Source organism: Taeniopygia guttata, chromosome 33 (genome assembly GCF_048771995.1).
Source record: "Taeniopygia guttata chromosome 33, bTaeGut7.mat, whole genome shotgun sequence".
Lineage (NCBI taxonomy): Eukaryota > Metazoa > Chordata > Aves > Passeriformes > Estrildidae > Taeniopygia > Taeniopygia guttata.
The window spans coordinates 3,247,144-3,269,122 of NC_133058.1; the positions used below are offsets into that span (position 1 = coordinate 3,247,144).

The 21,979-nt window shown below is 50.2% G+C and overlaps 1 protein-coding gene across 1 annotated transcript; it reads left to right on the forward strand.

Moving 5' to 3' along the window:
- The first annotated feature begins 2,531 nt into the window (after nucleotides 1–2,531).
- Nucleotides 2,532–18,861, forward strand: LOC140681245 (hydrocephalus-inducing protein homolog). Its single transcript, XM_072920723.1, has 24 exons — nucleotides 2,532–2,671; nucleotides 2,846–3,028; nucleotides 3,266–3,385; nucleotides 4,602–4,761; nucleotides 4,866–5,038; nucleotides 5,195–5,393; nucleotides 6,032–6,131; nucleotides 6,838–6,937; nucleotides 7,413–7,581; nucleotides 7,970–8,098; nucleotides 8,516–8,754; nucleotides 9,073–9,133; nucleotides 9,750–9,954; nucleotides 10,323–10,555; nucleotides 11,197–11,348; nucleotides 12,286–12,478; nucleotides 13,036–13,144; nucleotides 13,730–13,984; nucleotides 14,312–14,454; nucleotides 14,798–15,022; nucleotides 16,169–16,329; nucleotides 16,824–16,933; nucleotides 17,517–17,961; nucleotides 18,759–18,861. The coding sequence occupies exons 1-24, from the start codon at nucleotides 2,532–2,534 to the stop codon at nucleotides 18,859–18,861; spliced, it is 4,107 nt and encodes a 1,368-aa protein (XP_072776824.1).
- The last annotated feature ends 3,118 nt before the right edge of the window (nucleotides 18,862–21,979 follow it).

The following is a 21,979-nucleotide window of genomic DNA, read 5'->3' on the forward strand; positions in this document are numbered from 1 at the left end:
ACTCTCACCTTGCTCTCCAGGGCAAGCCCATGCTTTTAGCAACTGCCTGTTCTCCAGCTTGGTGGAGAAAGTCTTGGGTGAAGGGCTGTGGTATCCCAACCCTGAGTGTAGCCAAAGCAAGCCCCTATCTGCCTGCCAGACTGGGGGAATAATCACCCTTGTGTCCCTTAGCCATAAAGACTAGGATTGGATGAGTTCTTCAGCCAGGTCTAATATCACTGGCTCTTTTATATTTGCACCTTCCTAGCAACAAAAGAAGAAGCTCGTGTTGCTTTCACCAAGTCTCCTTTCCCAGGGTCTGAGGAGATGTGGAGGAGTATGAGGATCACAGGTGGCCAGGAGGCTGACTTTTCCCCCTGGTTTTGCACTGCAGGATATCACAGGGTTGTCACGAGCTATTCTGAGCCCATGGTGAAAGCGACTGGCAATCCTGTCTCTCGGGCTGACCTGTGCCAGCTGTGCATTGCTCAGAAGACCAGTAAGCCCCAGGAGAAGGTGGAGAAGAAGCCTGAACAAAACCGTGAAGGCCCAAGGAGTCGTCAGTCCTTTCAGCTGGAGGCGCAAAGTGAAGTTGCAGAAGGGGCAGTCAGAGACTGCCGTGACGGGGCGCTGTGCCTGGACATGCAGGTCACAGATCCGAGGGCCACGATGGGGGAGATCCCGAGGGAGGACCAGGTAAAACCCTGCAAGGCTCAGATCTTGAGCTTGCCGTGGTCGTGGGCCCTGGAGCATTGTGTCCCCACAGGTGATAATGGCACAGAGCCTTGTCCAGGCCCCTGATGATGTTCCACCATGACATCTGTGTGGATGGGGAGGTTATCACCATCCCTCAGATGGGCAGGAAGTGGCAGTGCTCTGTGTACAAGTGTCCTGTCTGTTCAGAGTTTCCCAGCCTGGAAATCGTTATGAACAGGACAGGGCAGCTCATGGTCATTGTTTTCATCAGCTGAGGCACTCCGGAGAGGGTTGTCGCTGTTGAGGCAGGACGAGAATGAGAGAACTCCAGAAGGCTGGAGTTAGAGGATGTGAACTCTAACAGCACAACTCAACTGATTCATTTCAAATACATCACTCTTTTTATGGAGAGCATCGTACAGACTAATTTCAGTGGTCTTAAAGTAAAAAATCTCACACCATTGGTGTGCAGTGAATGATGCACAGTGGCAGAACATATCCATAAACAATGTGAACAACAAGAGAGACAGAGGATTATTTACATTCCTTTGCAACTCTTTCCCGGGCTCTAGCCTGGCAGAAACCTCTCTTTTTCTCTCTGACTAAACTGAGAATGCCCATAGAGGTTTCTCTCCTGGTCCTGCTTGGAGCTGTTGCCTCTGCTCTGGAGCCCGCTCACCCCAGCGGGCACAACAAAGCACTTCTATTCATATAAATCAAAAACCCCACTGCCTAAAGCTCAGTGCCTTTAAAGGAGTTGTGAGGATCAAGGTGACACAAGTACAAGCAGGATTTCCTCTTCTGTTTTAGATGCTGGAACATCTGGGGCTGCATCCCGACGGGCCTCCCCTTCCCCCTGCTGCTGTGCTCTCCATAGTGGAGTACCCAGAGGAGCGGCTGGGCCCTGCAGGGCGTGTGGAGCCCTTCACCCTCCTGGCACCGCAAGAGGTAAAAAATCACCTAAACCATCAACCTCCTTTGAGGAGAGGGTCCTGAGTGAGAAGGGTTGTCCTAGGTGGGTTTTTTGTTTTGTTTGTTTTGGGGTTTTTTTTGTTTTTTTGGTTGGGTTTTTGGTGTTGTTTTTTTTTTCTTGAGGTTGGGATTGAAGGTATTTGAGATGGTATTTTATGTTTGTATTTAGGTGTTTATTATTTTTAGGTATTATTAGTTTTGATTAGCAAAACAGTTTCATGGCTGTGAGTTTTGTAGTTTTTTATTGGTAAGGTATAAAATGTTTAACTATTTTTTGTTATGAGGATTTTTTAAATTAAATTATTTAACTAAGAAATGATACTTAGGTTATTATATTTTAACTTAATAACTGATTTTTCAAAGCCTGTAATGTGGACTTTTTTTCTAAGTACATTACTTAACTTTATGAAGAAGGAAAAAGAAGGTGAAGAATTTGCTTTTGCTTTAAAGCTTTTATCTTGCTTCATATTTATTTCTATATTCTAAAACCTTAAACCCTAAGTTTTTTACTTTGTGACATTACACACTTCTAACTAACGACACACTCATAATTTCAGTGTTATTAATTAATTCTGGAAGTCTTCTCTACAGCCTCAGGTCAAATGCAGTGCTCTTTTGTAAGTCTGTGCCTTCTAGCACAGAAAGTTTAAAATTCTCGGTATCTAGGATTCCAACAGTCCTAGGCAAAAGAAACACCAATAAGGAAGACCAAGTCCATGGGCAGGTGGACTTATTTATTTATTCTCTCTTCTGCTGGTGAAGAAAGCCCCATTTTGCTCTCCAGGATGGGGATGCCTCAGGGCTCACCTCTCTCTCCCTTTTCTCTCTCCCCTTAGGCCGAGGCCCCAGATATGAGGGGCAGTTCTGCCGAGGGCCAACCAAAGATGGGTGAAGCGGCCAGCAGAGACAGCTCTGCAAAGGAGAGCCAGGTGTCCACACAGAGAACAGAAAGTCCCCAGGATTCCCCCACAACAAGCAGCAAAAGCATGATGGAAAGTGCCTCAATGCCCACAGAATTCCTCAGGTGAGCCACGCAGGAGGAGGTGATGCCTCTGCTTCTTGGTCCTCTTGCCAAACCAGGTCCATCGACCCCAGCTCCACAGTGACCCTGTGCCAGTGCCTCCACGGGATGGCGAGTGCACCCTCCTCGTTTTGTTTGCTTCTCAGCAACGTCTGAAGCCTCCTCTTTAATTGCCAGGCTGAAACGGTACCGGTGGGTAGTGCCTGCCCACGGTGAGGTGGAACCGAAGGTTCACTTCTCCACCAAAAAGCCAGGGAAGTTTGAGCAGACGCTGAGGTTTGAGCTCGTGCAGACAAAGCGCCTGTACAAGCTGCCCTGCCGTGGCACCGGCCTGTACCCCAGCATCAGCCAGGACCCACGGTAAGGCTGGCCCCTGGCAGCCCCCACACCACTGCTGCCCCTGAACCACAGCCAGGGCTGACCCCTGGGGCTTCTGCCTGGGCAGATCGTGCTGCCTCAGGTCACCCAGCACCTCCTCCTGTGCTGGAGCTGGCAAGGCAGATGGTGCCTCAGCCTCCAGGAGGGGTTTTGGCGTTCTGACGACATTTCCTACTCGGAGCATCTCACAGCTCTTCCTTCCCCGCCTTCTCTGCCCAGGGTGGTGTTTCCACAGTGGAGGAAAACCATGAAGGAAGATGAAATAATCTTCAAGGAGTATGTTGAAAGCACAGAGCGATTCCACTTTGGGCCGCTGATGTGTGGGAAATCAAGAGAGTGGTACGTGCTCCCTGCTGGGCCCTGTACTTTTGTGACACGCCTGGGGAGACAGGCTGTCCTGGTGGCACGGCCCAGGGCAGTCCCCGGCAGAGTCCTGGGAGACACATGGGTTTGAGGGACCACAGATGTGTGAACGTGAGCAGAAAAGAGGCAAATGAGCCTTGGAGGAGCTGCTCTGCCTGCCCAGTGGGTGCCTTGGTGGCCCCCTTGCTGCTGCCGGTCCAAAGGTGACTCGGGGGCAACTTCTGTCCCCCTCCACATTTCAGCTTCACCCTTTAGGAAATGAACTTTATGGTGGTTTGTGAAGTGCTTTGAGCTCTGCAGGTAGCCTGATTGAGCAATTATTCTGTAGATGGTTTTGTAAACCTTTCATTAACCTGTAATCATTAATAAGATTTTATTATTGACCTGCCAATGGGTGTTGGGGGTAACGTACAGCAGGAATTACATTTCCCTGTAATGACAATGCATCCTCACTGCTGGGTAAAGTCTGCCTAAACACTTTGTCATTTAAGCTATTGTGTATTTCTACTTTTACTGTCACTTCTTTTTAATGACATTTAGTATTAAGTTCTGGCTTCCATGGGAGCTCTGGAGGGCAGGGGCTATTTTGACAACCCAAGTAAATGAAATCAAAATACTTTAAAAAACAGACAATCTTTAGCCAGACTGGTAGATGGTCTGGGATTTCTGTTTGCCTCTTTAACCCTTTTAATCCAAAGTAATGTCCACACCTGAGAGAAGGATCATTTGTTATCTTTTTGCATTGCTCTTGGGAATTGATGCTTTATGCTTCTTTCTCAGACTTTGCGCTAACCCATAAAATCCAAAGCAGTTTCATGACTTTTATGAAAGAAATTAGCTAAACTATTTTTTCAAAAGCCTTTCCTTATACCCTGCAGGGAAGGCCCCCCAAGAAAGAAGGGGAAAGAACCCATGTGCCTGGTGTAGTGTTATTTTTCTAGGCACCTTTGAATTTACATTGTATTAAAAACTCTTGCAGTGGCCTGAGCATCATCAGGCTTCTGGGCTGGGGAAGGCATCAGAGTAAGGCAAGGATGAGCACACGGCCGTGCCCCTGACTGGGATCCATTTCTCACTTTTGTTTGTTAGAGCAGGGTCTTGCAGCATCACTTCCTCGGTGCACACGGTGCTCTCCTTGGTGTGTGGCAAAGGCAGCAGTCTGCTCTGCAGCCTTTTCCCCTTTTGTGGACAGGTACAAGGCCCAGAACTGTCCTGGCAACGCGGAGAATATAACCATCCTCAACAGCTCCCCCATGGATGTAGAGGTCCAGTTCTCCTTTGAGAATGCTGGGGAAGCAGAGACGTTCCTTTTGGACCCTCCCAGCATGGCGCTGAAACCAAAGCAGAAGCAGGTAGGAGAGGGGCAGGCAGAGCAGGGACGCAGAAGTGCCCAGGGGCTGCTCCTCCTGCTCTCACACAGAGCTCTTTCTGTTTCTTCCTGTGGGGCCGTGTCCAGGAGCTGACCATTTGGGCATACCCCACTTCCCCTGGCTTCCTGCAAGACAAACTCATCTGCAGCGTTGGGAAGAACCCGGAGCCAGTGGTCTTCAGCCTGTGCTGCCTTGGGGTGCGCATGAAGCTGGAGGTCAGCCCCCTGGGGCTGTCTTTTAACAAGCAGTTTCTGCACAGGTCAGTCATCCCACAAGCACTCCAAGTCTTGTGACAAAGAGAAAACGTTTGACTCTGGTTTCCAGGGCATGGATGGACCTGCTCCAAGTTGCATTCAGTGGCCAGGCTGGTGTGGCCATCCAGCAGCTGATGCCAAGTGCCTTCCTGTCTCTGCAGCACTGACAGCAGGACCTTGGTCCTGAGAAACGACACCCTGCTGCCCGTGGCCTGGCAGCTCAGTGGGCTGGATGACCTTGCTGAGAACTTCTCCTTGTCACAAGATAACGGCGCCATTGATCCCCGCTCAGAGTTTGAAGTGACAGCGCATTTCAGGGCCGGGCAGATGGGCAGCATTGAGAAGACTCTCCAGCTAGAGGTGAGAGGGGCTGTGTGCTGTTGGGGGCAGGGGCAGGAAGAGCTGCACCTGACAGACACAAGGGTGCTGTGACCCCAACTTCTGCCTCTACACAGCGTTTGCCAGAACGTGCAGTGCATCCACGTCCCCCCAGATAACCAGACACTGCACCCTGAGCCTGTACCACAACCTTGTCCCTGTGGGTGCTTGGAGGTTGTTGTTTGCTTGTACAGACTGCAGCGTGGGCTCTACATTGGACTTTGTCTGAAGCTCTTCCACAGTGCAACAACTCTCCCCCTGGGATTTTGTTCCCCATGGTTTAGGTGTGCATTTCAGAGAAGGTGCTAAGCAATTGGAGAGGGTTGTCAATGCCACCTGCTCTAAGACACCTCACACTTCTTGTGGTTGTTCTTACATCTCTGTGCCTCTCCAAGAGAGCATTCCCTGCTGAAGAGTGCAGAGTTGGGCTGATAGGGTGTTTTACTGTGGCAGAATCCCACTGGGGCAGCCCATGAGATGAACAGGTTAGCAAAGTTCGGGCGTCCTCCAACGCTTGTGAAGCCAGGGAGGCCACAGGGGAAGCAGCCAGCAGAGACAAGGACTTACAAGCTGTCTACCAAAAGAACAATCTGAGCAGTGTTTGTTCCTTGCTGCCTCAGGTTTCAGATCCAGAAAACATCCTGGGGATTGTTCAGGCCGAAAACATCAAAATCTCCGCAGAGGTCTATAACATTTCTCTGAGCTTTGACATGCCTGAAGGTCAGTGGATGCCTCCTAAACAAAGCAGTGCAGGTGCACTGCATTACCTTTGGGTGACCAAAGCACTGGGATGGGATGGGATGGGATGGGATGGGATGGGATGGGATGGGATGGGATGGGATGGGATGGGATGGGATGGGATGGGATGGGATGGGATGGGATGGGATGGGATGGGATGGGATGGGATGGGATGGGATGGGATGGGATGGGATGGGATGGGATGGGATGGGATGGGATGGGATGGGATGGGATGGGATGGGACAGCATGCAAGGATGGCGTGGATGCATAAAGCATATACCCTGCAAGCTGTGTGGAATAAAGCATCATCAGGGCACTGACAGCCTTAAGTCTCTTTCCTCTGACCTTTGAAGTGTGCAGCTTCATGAGCAGATTGGATCTGGGGGCTCTGAAACAGCAGTGACGTGAACAGGCAGTTGGCAAGCCCCATAGGCTCAGCACAGCATATGAAGTAATTGGATTTGTGCTTGGAAGTGGGGAAATGGGAGCTGAGCTCCTTAGCTACTAAGCCTGCAGATATTTTGAGTGAGAAGAGAAAGGGCAGACAAGTAGCTGGAAAACACCTTCAAGAATGGAAACTTACTGAAAAGGGTTTTGTGCCAAGACCTCCATGTAGCTTGTGACCTTGTGTATTCTGCAGCAGCTCACAAATACCGTGTTTGACCTCGCTCTGTGGGTTTTCCGCAGGTCCAGGTGGAAGTTTGGAATTTGGAACCATTAATGTCCTCGATAATGCGAAGCACGTCCTGACTCTACAGAACAAAGGGGCATACAACAGTGAGTACAGGTAAGCCCAGCTGCCTGGTAGTGAGCATTTCCTCAGATTCCCAGGCCTGAATTCTCCCTCTGTCAATGGCTAGAACCTGTTTCCATGCTGGCTACCTCGTGGTAAGTACAAACCCTGGGCTCTCTAATATCAGTTATTTCACCAGAGAATCCAGCCACAAACCAACAGTTCTTCACAGTTCAGCTGGAGCCCAAAGGAGAGCCCCAAAATTTCAGCCACTGAAATGCTGAGATTCATTGCCTTTCTTTGATGGTCACCTCCTTTCTCTTTCTGAGACTCTGTAAAGAAATGAATGAAAACTTTCAGTGTTGAGCTTTCTTGCAGTAACCTCATGATTGTCTGCACTCTCTGTCAAGATCCAGGATTCCCTGAGCAGAGCTTTTCCTTTTTTCTGGTCCTATGCAAAGTCCAGGCTGTGCTGGTGGCACCAATACTTTTAGCTGCAGAGATCTCCATCCCTTCCCTTTCTCCCCAGTTTCACGCTGGGCGGTGCAGGTCCCAGGATGCGAGACGTGGCCTCCCACTTCACTGTTGAGCCTAAGTCGGGCATGCTGACTGCCTCCCAGCCTGGCATGGATGTTGAGATGCTCTTCCACCCCACAAGAGAAATTCTCCTCAAGGACAAACCCATCCTGTACTGTCAGGTGAGCTGCCTGGGCCAGGCTGCGTTATCACATGGTGTTTTGGGAGCGTAAACAGGATAGGTGCCCGTGAGTTTGTGGGCCCCAAGTTGGTCAACTCCGTGAGGGCTCCCCTGGCAGGGGAGACCCTCCTGGAACAGTTCTATGTCAGGAATGAGAGACACATTGGACTTCTTTGGTCTTCAGGTTCTTGTTTTATTGTTATCTTACCAAAACTTCAGCACACTGTCTGTGCCCAGACCTTGCATGTGTGAAAACAGCACAAAAATGGCCAACAACCTCGTGCTGCAAGTTTTTTTTAAGTCTAATCAAAAACTAAACTACCCAATTAAGAAGTTACATTTTTTCCCTTTCTAACCCAATAACTGACCCCTAACGACCCGCAATGCAGATTTTTCTACCTAATTACAAGATACCACCTAAACCCAAGAAGAAAGAGGAAGAAGAAGAAAGAAGAAAGGAACTCAAGACAACACCCTATATCCTTCATCTTGAACCCATCTATAACATACTAAAAATGGTAAAACCTAAATTTCTCCCCTATGTGACATACTAAAGTACTCTCTACAATCTGTTTCACACTTTTGTGGTCTCTAGTTTACCTTGAGGCTTTGGAAGTTTTCTCCATGAATGAGGGTCAAAGTCAGTGTTTTCCTGGGAGTCAGAGCACTCCAGAGCAGACAGGGGGATATTCCCTGGGTTCCCACAGGTGTCTAATGGAAGGAGGGCTTTGACTGGAGAATCCTCTCTCCTACATATACAAACAGTCTTTCAAAACCATTTGGGAGGCTTCCTAAGTGGAGCTGAGAATTCCTAAGTGGACTCTGGAGGAGGTGCCTAAAATGGGAGGGGTAAACTGGAGGCCTGGGGTGGAGGCTGGGGGCTGGGGTGGAGGCTGGCCTCTTTGCTTTGGTCACCTCCCTTCCTGTGGACGCAGGTGAGAGATGCCAGCTCCGGTGAAGGAAGCGAGCTTGTCGGCAACATCCCGTTGAGGGTGTCGGCGAAAGCCGAGTACAGCAAGTGCAGCGTTGAGCCTGCCTCACCCATCAACTTCAGAGCCATGGTCAAGGGCTCCAGGAAGACCCTGACGGTCGTGCTGGACAACAAAGGCACACTCAACTTCAAATTCTGCATCCGCCAAGCACCCGAGGAGGCATCAGCCTTGGAAAGCAAAAGGTAGGAGAAGCCCTGCACCACCCTTCCTGTGTGAGGAGGCAGCGCCCCACAGCTGGTGAGGGGCAGGCAGCCAGGAGACCTGGGCTATTGTCCATCTGCATCCCTGGTCTGGGGAGAGGGAGCAAAACAGCACCTCGGTACCCCACGTGTAGTGTGAAGCTGGTGATAGAGCTGCTCTGTCCGGCACTGGGAGCTGCAGGTTGCTCTCTGGGAGCCATCAGGAGGAAGGCTTTCCTCTCTGAGGAGGAAGGCCAGCCTCAGCCTCAGAGGAAGGCAGGGGAGCTCAGCATGACAGATACCTCTGCTTTCTCCTCTCAGTTTACAGCAAGGGGAATCTGCAAAGTGCTCACTGAGAAGGAAATCGAGTTCCTCGACACAGGTGGGTGACTCCTGCTCCCCAGCAGTGCTGCTGCAGGGGATGTGAGAAGATGCTGCTGTGCCCGGGCTGGGGGCTCATCGCCACAGGGTGGGACATGGTCTGCAGGATGGAGTCCAGTGTCTGCTCAGTCCCCCTGGCAGTCCTGTACTCTGCCTCTGACCTGGAGCTGTGGGGTCAACAGAGGGGAGCAGGTCCTGTGTTTGCTAGCTGTGAGGCAGCGTAGGTCTGTGCACACCACAGAAGCAAAAATATCCCCCACTGAACTCCCGGTCCACAGAGCTCAGACAACATTGCTTTTTCTTCTTCCCAGTTCCCTCCCATCATTTCTCACAGCTATTTCTGCTCTCTGCTATTTCTGTTACCTCTGGAGGATCACAGCTACCACCTTCAGTCTTCACACTCAAACTCCTTTCTCTCTGCCACTTGGGACAGGCTTGCAGCTCCTCTTGGCTTGTTGCTCTCAGCTTGGGGCTGCCTTTGGGCCATGGAGTTATCCTTCCCTGCCCTGGGACTGGGTGCTTGGGCCCAGCTGGAGGTCAAGGCAGGACATATTCCTTGCTGGGGTGCTCAAGGCACAGCCATTAGCCATCAGCCTCTCCTGGAACTTTTCCTGCAGAGTCGCCTCAGTGTTGGCATGTTCACGGTGTCCCCCTGCTCCGGTTCCATCGGTCCCGGGGGCCAGCAGAAGATCTCAGTGGAATGCCTTGCCAGGCAGGAGGGGATGTGTGAGAAGCAGCTCTACGTTGACATCACGGGCAGAGACCCCAAGGACAATCCCCTCGGCATTCCCTTTACCCTGATTGCCAAGTCCTGCCTCCCAGGTACCTACTGCCCACAGTGCCCTTGGTCACACCTGCTGCTGATCAGCACCTGAACTTGCTGCTTGGACAGAGAGCCACGCTCGCCCTGGGTTCCCTCCTTAAAATCCTCAGAGGTTCCAGCCCTCTTCGAGTCCACCAGTGGACTCATCCCTCCCAGCTGAGAGGGATGCATGGAAGGATAAAAGGAAAGCAATGCTCTCTAAGGCTGAGTTTGACTGAGCTCCATCCTCAGCAAACTCCCCCACCCAAGGCTGGGTTTAGCAGTCACCCGGCAGAAAGGGCTTATCAAGCCTTCTGAGAGGCCGGCAGGGTCCAGATAAACACATCAGGGAGGCTTCTCCGTGCTCATCCCTCTGGTGTGTCCACAGCACTTGTTGAGGACGTCACATCAATCTTTGAGGACTTCCCGATCTGCAGCAGCAGCGACCTCGTCCAGAAGATGCAGTCGGTGAAAGGCGCCGGCCTGTTCGTCACAGATGAGAACAGATTCATCTTCAGCAATATTCAGGTTGGGCGAGAGGCTGAAGCTCATTTCAGTATCTACAACGCACGCCATCTGCCATGTGACGTGGTCCTCTCCATCAAACCGCTGTCTGGAGAGGTAAGAACAGGAGGCCAAGGTGGAACAGAAGGCCAAGGAGGTGGTTGCCCTCTAAGGGCCGTTTGAGAGCCTGGTTTGTTCTCCAGGTGCATTGATCCTGTGGCCCAGACAAGGCTAGCTCAGTGCAGGTCAAACTGCAGGGGAGGGCAGCAGAACCAGGGAGCAGTTGTGTGGAATTCTGCATGTCTTGGTTTTGGCTCACACCTCTGGGTCTTCGGTGGGAGAAGTGAATCCTTCTGAACCTCTCAGGGAAGCACACACAGAGAGGGGATGTTATGACCTGACATGCCAGGGCTCAAAGAAGAGCATTTTCTCAGTTATGAATTGACATGCCAGAACTCCAAGCAGAGCATTTTCTCAGGCTCCCTGGCTTTTCCTTTTCCTTGAAGGCCAGTTCTAGGTCATTTGCAGGGTTTTCCATGCAATGCCCACCTCCCAGATAGGCTGGGGCAGCTGCCAGCCCTCAAAACACACAGTGCTTCAGCACAAAGTCGGCATTCCCTGGGAGGGAGGGAGCCTGCCCAGGGAAGCAGGAAGGAAGACACAGTGTCTGGGACTGCTCTCATTAATGCATTTATGGATAAAACTGCGTCATGTTGAAAGGTGTTTCCTCCTAACACTGCTCTCTGGGTTCCCTCAAGGAAAAAAGCCCTATCGAAAACATTTTCAAGTTGTATCCAGTCAAGATGTCCATTGCCGGCTCATCCTATGCCATTGCTACGGTGACCTTCACCCCACCAGAGGAGCAGAACTACAACTGCACTTTCAAGGCTTCCCTTGTCATCCCAAAAGGGTAACTGACCCTGTGAAATACTGGGGGAGGCCTCACTGATAGCTGCCTCTCCCCTGGGAAGGCACAGACCTCTTGTTAGCGCTAATGCTGTCATAGCCTTAGGCAGAGTACTTGGCATGAGATGATCTGGGAGCCAATAGCCCTTAGAGCAGGAGAATGAGGCTGATGGTTTAGCCTGTGTGAGGAACTGTGAAGACAGGGAAATACTACAGGTGGCCAACCGCAAGTTACTGAGATGTGCTGCAGCTGAGCTGGGGGTTTCCAACGACAAAGGCTTAGATGAAGCAGTTTCTGTGCCAGCAAGTCAGCAGTCACGTTTTCTCTTTGTTTCTGTAAAATTAAGTGATCCTGTGTGACCCCCTGGCATTCATTAAGCTATTTTATGTGAGTGTTTGGAGCTGGTATGAAAGAGGAGCCCAGTTCCTCTGCCCTGGGACCTGTGAACTGGGGCTTTGACCTGCCCTTCCTCAACCCTTTAGTGGCTGAATTGGAGCAAGAGAAGTCTAATTTCTAATGAGCAATTGCTTTTTTACCGTTCTTGGAAAAGATCTTTACTGCTAGTGACAATCATTTCTATTTGCCTTCTTGCTTTTGTACTGCTTTCATGCTGTGCTTTTGCTCGTTGCATAAGACTCATCTCACTGCAGCCAGGGGATTTGCCATATCTCATCTGGTGCCTTCTCATTTACCTGCTATGCTGCATAATTCAATTAAGTGAAATTATTTTTAAGTGTTATTGTGGAAGGCTCTGGCTCTTTGGAGCAGATTCCTCTTGTGAATGGCCCTGAGTGGATTGGGAAGAGGCTGGTGGGGGGCTGTGTTGTGGGGTACAGGAGCACCAGGCAGGGAAAACACTGTGGGTGGCCCTTGTTGCTTCGCTTGCCCAGTGAGAAGTGGGCTAGTGCCAGCTGAAATTGTTTCTGTGCCTCTCCTGCAGCTCTGTGGGAATTGAACCCCAAATCCTGACCTTCACCATCAGCGGGAAGGGGCACGAGCCGCGGTTGACAGTCGTGTGCTCAAGTGCTCGCAGCGAGAGGGGAAACGCCGTGCTGCGCTTCAAGAGGCTCCAGCTGTGGGATTCAGAGGTGCTCCCTCTGGTCACCCGTAACGATGGCATCATACCTGTCAAGGTGAGGAGGACCTACTCGAGGAATGGTCTGGTTTGGGAACAAGTGCTTGTGGCACAGGGGAAGGGTCACAAAGAACATGGCAAACCTGGAAAGAGGTGTCAGAAATTCTTTTTGAACAAGGACTGACGTCTGTTCTCCAAGAAGGGAGTTCTTGGAAATTTTCTGCCCAGTCTTTCTTCTTTAAGTTGAACACAAGAAAGGTGGTGGAGTATTTTCCCCTGTCTCTCAGGTCACCTTTTGTTCTCATGGGCATGTGTGATTTCCCAGTTCCATTAGATTGTATTTGATCCCAGTTTATTACATTTTAAGTAGACTTAGAGGTGGTTTAAATACATTCTGCTCATTACTTTCTGCCCTGTTTGGTTCTGTGTCACTTCTATCCAGATGCCTCTGGATGCCCTTTTTTCCCTGGCTGGTTTGACTTAACTTTTGTGCTAAGTGCTGTTTGTAGTGGGAGAGGCGCTGGCCTCCCGTGTGGGACCAGCAGCTCTGCAGTGTCAGTCCCTGTGCCATCCTGGACTCACAGTATCCTTGTGCTCTGGCTTCTCTTTTCTCAGTTTATGTTACTCCAGGAGGATGAGCATAGAATGTTCTTCTTGAAAGGCAGGACCTCCCCAGTCAAGGTATTCCACACTGGAGATGTGAAAAAGGAACTCATTGGAAAAGGTAAATCCATTAACCATGAAGTGCAATTGTGCACAGAGGGAAAACGTGTGCCCTGCTCTTGGTTCTCTGAGCAGCAGCCAGATGTTAGGCACAGTTTCTTTCCTTGGGCTCTCTGTCCCCCAAGCTTTTCTTGGGGGCTTTTTGCAGGGTCTCCTCCTAGCAAGCTGTAGCAAGTTCTGTTCTTCTAGACGTGGTGGGTTGAGTTGTGGGGGACTGCCACAACCTCAGGGGACCCTCTGAGGTATTTGCTGCACGTGGGAAGGTACCAGCCTGAACAGACACAGCCCTTGAGCACACAGCCAGCCAGCAGAAGCCCAAAGCACTCTTTGGCTCAGCTTTCCATATGGCTGGAGCTGGCTGGAAGCAGATGGAATGAGGGCTGGGCATCAGCCTGAGGTTAAGCTGTGTCTGGAGGTGGCCGTCTTGTGAACAGAGGAAGAGGGTCTGGAACCACTCTGGAACCACAGGGGGTAGAACCTGTGCTTAGAAGGCAGCTGGTTTCAACCTCTTATTCCTCATGTATGCTATGGAAATATTTCCTCTGTACAGCTGTACCACCTAACTCTGATTTCCATTGCTGTGCAGCGAGCAAGCTCCCAAAGAAGCCTTTCTTCCTTCTGAGTCCCGGGAAATCAACTGAGTTTGATGTAATTTTCAAACCCACCCTGGCTCAACATCTGGATAGGAAGACTCATGTGTTAGTGAAGGACAGCTACTCTAACGAGACCCTAATAGAGCTGGTGGGTGAAGGCCACAAGGAGGAATTCACCCTGCTTGGACTAGAGGATGACACACAGGAAAGGAATGTTAAGAGCAGTCTGAAGAAAGACATCACTGATGGTAAGAGAGGAGAGACTGCCAAGGTGGAGCAAGGAAGAGGAAAATATCTGATCATGTGTGTCTTCCCTCTAGCCAGGCCTGGGCTGTCTCCCACGGGACTTGGTGGCCTGTGGGTGTGGTAGCCATGCATGCAGAGCAGTGTGTGCTGTGCTGCACGTCACTGGCTTAGGGATGTGTCCCTGGAAGTGGTGAAACTGCCTGGGGAGCTCCCTCTCAGAGGGGGAAAGGCTTGGAGCAAGGAAGCATTGAACATGCAGGTGTCTGTGCACGTCAGGGGGCAGGTGGAGCTCCCTGCATGCTGAGATCCCTTGCTCTCCTCCTTAACAGCTGTCAGAGTGAATCACATCGAGTTTGGGGACTGTCCTGTCGGGAAGCGCTGCTACAGGACCTTCGCCGTCACCAACCGCAGCCTTAAGCAGTTCATGCGCTTTGAGTGGGAGGCAGATGCCCCATTCCTGTTCTCCCCCAAGGTGAGCGTGGACTGCTCTGCCTTTCCCCATTGCTCAGGCCCTCCCTGGTGTTCCCAGGAGCTGGCAGGGAGTGCTCACATACCACGGATAGCCCATTCCAGTGCCACGTGGGAGATGCAGTCCCTGGCTTGGCTGGGCCAAGGCTGCCAGCCTTGCAGAAAAGGTTTCATGTTACGGGAGGTGGCACCTTCTGTTCATACTTTTGTCTATCAAACTTCACTAAATCCACTCTGAGGTGCAGATTCCTGGCACAGCTGCTCACCATGTCCGTCAGTCCCTTTTTCTGTCAGTCCTGCCCTTGGCAGTGCTTCCAGTTTGGTCTTGACTCCCTGATTCTCCCTAGGTGGGACACCTCCATCCTGGCTGTGCCAAGGACATCACAGTGATCTTGAAATCAGATGTCCCAGCCACCTTCAGGAGGCCCCTTGTGAAATGTAAGATGACCAAGGTCAACTTTGAGCTGCCACAAAAGAAGGTTCCTGACTGGGATGACCAAATGTGCATTGTCACATGGAAGGATACCACCAGGAAAGACCCGGCAGCCGCCACGCGGCCTAAAATAAAGCAGGTAAGAAGCAAAATGGCAAGAAAAGCCAACCCGGGTTTTACAAAAAGAACCACTAGAACACCATCACTGCTGGCTGTGCAGCTCCTGCTTCCTCTGGACATTGGACAGCCATGAGGTTCACCAGCAGCGCATTTGAACGGAGAGGTGGAGGCACAGTGACCGGATACACTCACAGGAGAGGAGGAAGCCTTTTGATAAGAGACCTTCAGCCACACCCAAAGCCTCAGTCTGGGCCACAAACACAAGTGTTGCAGCCCATGTAGAATGGAAGGCAATGTTTTACGATTTTATCCCATTTTACGGTGTTAGAAATCTCTTCAGCTGATTGGTGCCCTTTTACCAACAAGGAATTTAGTCTGCTGCACTCTGTCTCTTCTTTTGAAGTGGAGAGAAATACACTTCTCCTGCATGTGCTGGTGAACTCCAAGTTTTGTCTGCATGAGAATTTAGTTGTGGTCTCTGTATTTGGTGTGGGATATCTCATCATGGAGTAGCCCAGGCACTGCATGACTCTACGGAGGAGTCTGGAGAAGGATCATCTCCAAAGAGTCTTACTTTCATTGTCATTATTGCCAAACACACTCATCTTGGGTGGAGGTTCTTTCCGAGTTTCTGGACCATTTTAAGGCCTCTAAACCATCCTCTTTTCTATCAGAATATCTGCAGTTGGAGATTTTCCTAGTGAGATCTTTCACATCCCAAAATGCCCATCCCCAGCTCCAAGCAGTTGCTCCAGACAGGAGACCTGGAGAGCACTTTCTTCTAAGACAAGAAGAAAAAGGTGCTTTCTAGAACTCTTCACTCTTGGGGTTCTCCATCCACAGAGCTCCAGCAGGGGAACTTAACCCTAGTTTGGAGACCTGCAGGATTTATAGGAATGAGGAAAAAAGCCAGGCCCTCTGCAAGATTGAAGTACAGGGACTGGAATGCAGCTGTAGTCTCTCTGGGTGTATTAACAGCTGTGGTAGTGACCGCTTGGATCAGTGGGCAGAAACAAGTACTGTAGCAAAGCAGTCCCAGTTTTGTCATCTTTCCAGGGCAGTAAAAGTGAATGGTCCTTTCTAGTGATCTTGGAGGCCAGAAGATTCCCTTCTCAGCCTGACTTTCTGGGCTCTGCTCAGTGATTCTTCCCTCCTCTGTTTGCAGGTGGTCGAGACAGCCCCGGAACCGGCTCACACTGTGGTAGAGGAGAGCAGCCAGGAGTTGGAGGTGTACCGCAGTGCTGTGGTTGCCTACACCCAGTTCAAGCTGAGCACGACCATGATTCAGTTCAAGAGTACCTTGCCCTTCCAGACAGGGACAGCCACGTGAGTGCTGGAGGCCCTGTGAGCAGGAGCTGCCTTTGCCCAAGGCTGACCCAGAACTGCTTCCCAGAACTCTACCCCACCCAAGCCAGCACAGGCCCTTTTACGTGCACGCAAAGCCAAGCAGGAGGTGGTGCTCAGGAGAGGCTCAATGCTGCCATACCTTTCTGCTGAGAACAGCCATGGGTTTGCTTTCACTGTATGTCACCTGTCCTCATCTGCTCCAGAATAAGTTTGCAGTCAAACCAAGATCCAAAGTCCAGAATAAACCCCTTAGCTTCAATGTCCTGGGCACCATGTTGGCCCTTTTCTCTTAAACTTCCAGACTTTGAAATATTTTCTTGGGCCACCCAGGACAGCAGTCTGAGCATGGCTGGGTTGCCTGGGGAAGATGCTCCTCAGGAGAAAGTGGTATCAGGAGTCCATCAGACAATATTACTGTACTATTTGCTTTATACTTCTTGGACATTTTTTTATTCCTCCTTCTTGCTTTTTAGTTTCACACTGCAAAACACAGGCGAGGTAGCTCTGGAATACTCCTGGGAGAAACCTGCAGGGAGTGAACCAGTGAAGAAGCTGAAGAAGCCATACTCAACCACTCTGATGCGTAAGAGCATTTCACTTGGTAGCTGAGGGCCCAGGGAGAAGACCCTGCCACTTCAGTTCAAAACATGAATTGCTTTTTCATCCTTGTCCACGCATCCACTTTCATCAGCACCTTCCCAGCTGCAGCTGGAGAGTTTTCTCCTTGTCCCCCTCTGCCTTTCAGCCCCTTCTGTTCTTGCTGAGCCACTTCTGCTCTGCAAAGCAGCTGAGCCAGGCTCTGGGGAGAGCCACGTGCCGGGTCAGGACTAGGAAGGGGGACACCAGGTCATCTCTTTGAGAAGTCTGAGACCGGGAAAAACAGTGGTGTAACGAGTGAGCTGCCCTGCAGCCACTGTCTGTGTGCAGTTTCCCACTCCAGGGCAAACGCAAAGTCACTGTCTGAAACCAACTTTCCTGCTTTGGTGCAGGAGTGTGTGCTCAGGCAGAGACCCTGCTCCCGACACTCTGTCTCCTGCTAGAATAAAGTACTTGACCAGAGATTCTCCAAGTGCATCCCAGCTCTCTTCCACCTACCTGCAGCAGGAGGCAGAGTTGCTGGGAACACAGGATTTTGTCTTTGGAAGGTATCCTCTTCCTCCCTGCAGGTCGGTTCCTCTCCTATGATACTGTAAAGCATCGCAGAAAGCTGCTGCGTCTTTTCTGGTCGGAGCAGGACCATCCTTCGGAGACACATCCTAAAGTGCGGAGGCTGCGGCGGCCTGCTGAGCAGCAGCAGGATTCTGAGCAGCAGCAGGAGCCAGATTCCAAGTGGCAGCAGGATTCTGAGCAGGAGCTGGATTCCGAGCAGGATTCCAAGCAGGATTCCGTGCAGGAGCTGGATTTCGAGCAGGAGCTGGATTTTGAGCAGCAGCAGTATTCTGAGCAGGAGGACCGTGTCAGCACCTCCCTAGAAGTTTTTCCAGATGTTGTCCATGACCTGTTCTCAATCAACCCCTACTGTGGCATCATTGCTCCTGGCCAGAAGGAGACCTTTGACGTGCAGTTCTTCCCAGAGTGCCTGGGGAAGTTTAAGACCACCCTTCTGTGCAGGTGGGAAATATCTCCACGCTTGCCAACTCATGCTACTGATGGGTATCACTGAATCACAGGGTGGGACAGGGTGGGAAGGACCACGCTAGGTCATCTGGTGCCACTTCCCTGCTGAAGCGGGGTCATCCCAGACTACGTGGCACAGGGTTGTGTCCAGAGGACTCTGGAATAATTCCAGTGAGGGGCACTCCACACCCTCTCTGCGCAACTTATCACCTTCACAGGAAAGAAGTTCTTCCTCAGGTTCAGGTGGAATTGTCTTGTTCAGGTTCTGCCTGTTGCCTCTTGCCCTGTTGCTGGGCATCACCAAGCCCAGCCTGGTTCACCCCCCAACACCCTCCCTTCAGTCCCTCTGACTGGGATGGGGAGCCCCAGGGAGGCAGCAGAAACACCCACAGGAGCACAGAAAGATCCTCATCTTTCATCATCATCTTTCACCCCTTGGCAGGGAGGCACTGGGAAAAGACACTGTATGAAACAGTAAGCTTGTGGAGGGTTGCAAAATCTGCAACAAGAGATCCAGGGACCAGCCAGTCCCCAGCTCTGCTTCCTTTTGGGACAAGCAAGGCCTGCTTCTCCACATGGAACCCCATGTGCTGTAGTTGGTCCCCGGGCATTTAACTGGTCATGTTCCTGCCCTTGCATCTCTGCAGCCTCCATGCAGCTAGTGCAGCTGTTAAATCTGCTGCTCGCTGCTTGCACAGAGACAGGATGCAACACTGTGTGCCCTGCAAGGAGACAGAAAAGCGGCGGGCTGGGAATGTTCCTCTGGCTAATACCAGTCCCTCTCTTCCTAGGATTCCTAACCTGCAGCCAGGTGAGAAGATGGGGCAGGTGACTTTGGAAGGCAGAGCCCAGGAGAAGGACAGTCTGGATAAACCATTAGAAGAGACAGAGTAAGGCCAGGGACCCAAGAAGGAGGTGCTCTAAAGACCAACACTTGAGTGACAACATTTGTGTCAGCTGGAGCGTGCGGCAGGAGCTGGTGACATCCTACCTTCTGCTGCTGGTGGTCTCCCACCCTTCACCAGAGACCTCTGCAGCTACCCTCCCACGTTCCAGTGAGCACCTCCCTCTTACCTAAGTTGATTAACTAATTGTTGATTAGATTGATAAGTAATTGATAATTGTCCGTTAACTGTTAATAAACAATTGCTAATAAATTGTTAATTGTCAGCTTGTCTTGGTTTGAAAGACAGGTGTCTGCCAGACCTCTCTGGAATGGAGAATGAGATCCCCCTTCCCTACAAATTATTATAACTTTGAAATTAAGGGGCTTTCAGGCAAAGATGTGGGAAAAGGAGTGTCAGTTCTTTACCAGTATGTACAAGGCAAACAACCAACACCACCGGCAGCAAGGACAAACAGAACCAGAGACCCAAGCCCAGCCTTCCCTCGGCTGCAGGCACTTTCCCTTTGGTGTAGTTCCAGTCACAGCCGGGCAGGGAAGGGAGGCAAATAATGAATAAAGCAATTGCTAGAGAAACTTTAATTATTATTGAGGGGCTCAGAAAGGGACACAGCCCTCGAGGTGTGGCTTCACCAATGCCCAGCACAGAAGGACAATCGCTGCCCTGATCCTGATGGCTACACTACTGCTGATACAGGCCCAGTGCTATTGGCCTTTTTGTCCACCTGGGCACACCTGGGCTCAGGTTCAGCTGTTGTCAGTCAGCTTCCCAGCCACTCTTTCCACAGCTGGGCGATGCAGAGGGTGAGTGTGGCCAAAGTGTACGAGCCAGCACTTGCCAGTGGCGTCAGCCCATGGATCCAGCCAGTCCAGGGCCCTCTGCAGCCTTCCTGCCCTCCAGCAGGTCCGCCTCTGACCCAGCTTCTCATCCAAAGAGGGACATTGAGGTGCTGGAGCAAGTCCAGAGAAGAGAAAGGAAGTTGATTAAGGGTCTAGAGAACAAGTCTGATGAGAAATGGCTGAGAGAACAGAGAGCTGGGGAGGGCTCAGTCTTGAGCAAAGGAGGCCCAGGGGGAACTGTCGCTATTGGACATGAAATGAGTACACAGAAGCTTGGTAAGTTCAAAAGAGAAAAAGAGCTAATTTAATTTCTGACTTTGCAATATAAAGAATTCTAAAAGTGACAGTGGATTGGAGGATGAAATTACCACCTCTCTAACCACACTGGTCAAACCAACAGTCCATCAATTCTCTCCTCCCGCAAAGAAGAATGCAAAACAATCATTATTTACGTGAACAGTGTGTGAGAACTCCAGTAGAAATATGTAAGCATCAGAAGGCATAGAAAACTTTTAAAGGAGCTTTAAAGCTTTCAAAAGAACTATAAAGGAAAACTTCACACTTTTAAAAATCAGGGCAACAGAGAATGTCATCACTCTCTACACCAGCCTGACAGGTTGTACTTAGATGGGGACCGGGCTCTCCTCACAGTGACAGGACAAGAGGACACGGTCTTAAGCTGTGCTAGGGAGGTTAAATTGCACATCAGGAGGAATTTCTTCACAGAAAGGATTGTTAAACATTGGAAGGCCCTGCCCTGGGAGGTGGTGGAGCCACCTTCTCTGAGGGTGTTCAAGGACCAGCTGGACGTGACGCTCAGTGCTCTGGTCTGCTTGACAAGGTGGTGTTTGGTCCAAAGCTTGATGAAATTCTCTCAGAGATCTCTTACAACCTAATTGATTCTGTGTTTCTCTGCAATCAACACCTGGTAAAGACAGGGAATCCTTTCAAGTTAAGTATGATAAACTGTAATGTTTTGTAAAAGGATTTCACAGGAGCTCACATATTACCCTGACCAATCAGTAAGATAGACATAAATCCCTAAAATGGTTAACAGTTCTCTGGTCTTTTTATCCACAAAGCATACAGTATTCTACAGTTTTAGAGCTATAATGAATCTCTGAAATCATATTAAGCTGGAATCAAATAATAATTTAATTGCTAATAGCAAGAATCCTGTTAAATTATTTGAGCAGGAAGAGCAACTCTACTTGCCTTTGAAAATTTGTAATCAAGTTAATGGTATAAGTTCTTCAGCAGCAATTGTTTGGGTCATCTCTGGGTAAAACATATAGGCAATTGAACCACCATTTTCTTTAATGGGCCCTAAATTGCACTGTGTTTTCTCAATCCTTGTGCATGTTTTCCTTAATTTTCTAGCTTGTGTGGGCAAGGCCAAAATACCCAAGATACAAATTCATTAAGATGTCAGGACGTTCTGGATTGTTCACACATAATCTGTAACCAAAGCCTCATGTCACTGTTTGACACTGGCGCAATGCCAGCGCCCCCATGAAAATGCAACCTCTCAATTGAATGCTGTGAAATGCGATCAAGAACAGGGCAGAGCAGGCCCAAGCTTAATAACAAAGGAAAAAAACAACTTTATTAAGCTACTACTACTATACTACTATAAAAGAAAAAATAAAGAAAAACACACACAATATTCAAAATGAAAACCTTTCAAAACATTCCTCCTCCCACCACCAAACCACAACAAACACAAACCACAGTGAGACACGACTTGGACCCTTAATCAAGAATTCACCCTTCAATATAATCAATACTAAGTCCATCAGGGGAGAGAGGAGTCTCCCTTGCACCACAGACCCCCAGGAAACACAGCTGCCACTTCTTGTGTTTTCATGTCACACATGGCACTGCCTGGAGCGAATCTGCCAGCGTGACACTCTCCTCTCCATGTCACAGTGCTCTCACCACCGTGCATGGACAGACTGCTCATAGGGCTCCTTTAAGGAGGCTTTGCCAAGGACCAACAGGAACAACAGTCCAGTGTCTCATTTTGGAACTACAGTCCCCCCCCATTTTCTTCCTCCCCTGGGGCCGAGGGTGAAAACAGAGATCTCCATCTTCCTGAAGACAGAGGGCACCATCACACCCTCCTCAACTTTCTCTGTTCATTCCTGAACTGGTAGTTGATGAAGCAGGTCTCTTGGCTCACCACGCATTCTCCTAAAATACAGTCTCTCTCTTGGAGGAGAAAATTGGTTCAGTCTATGGCTAACAAGGAAAAGTCCAGCCAAAAGC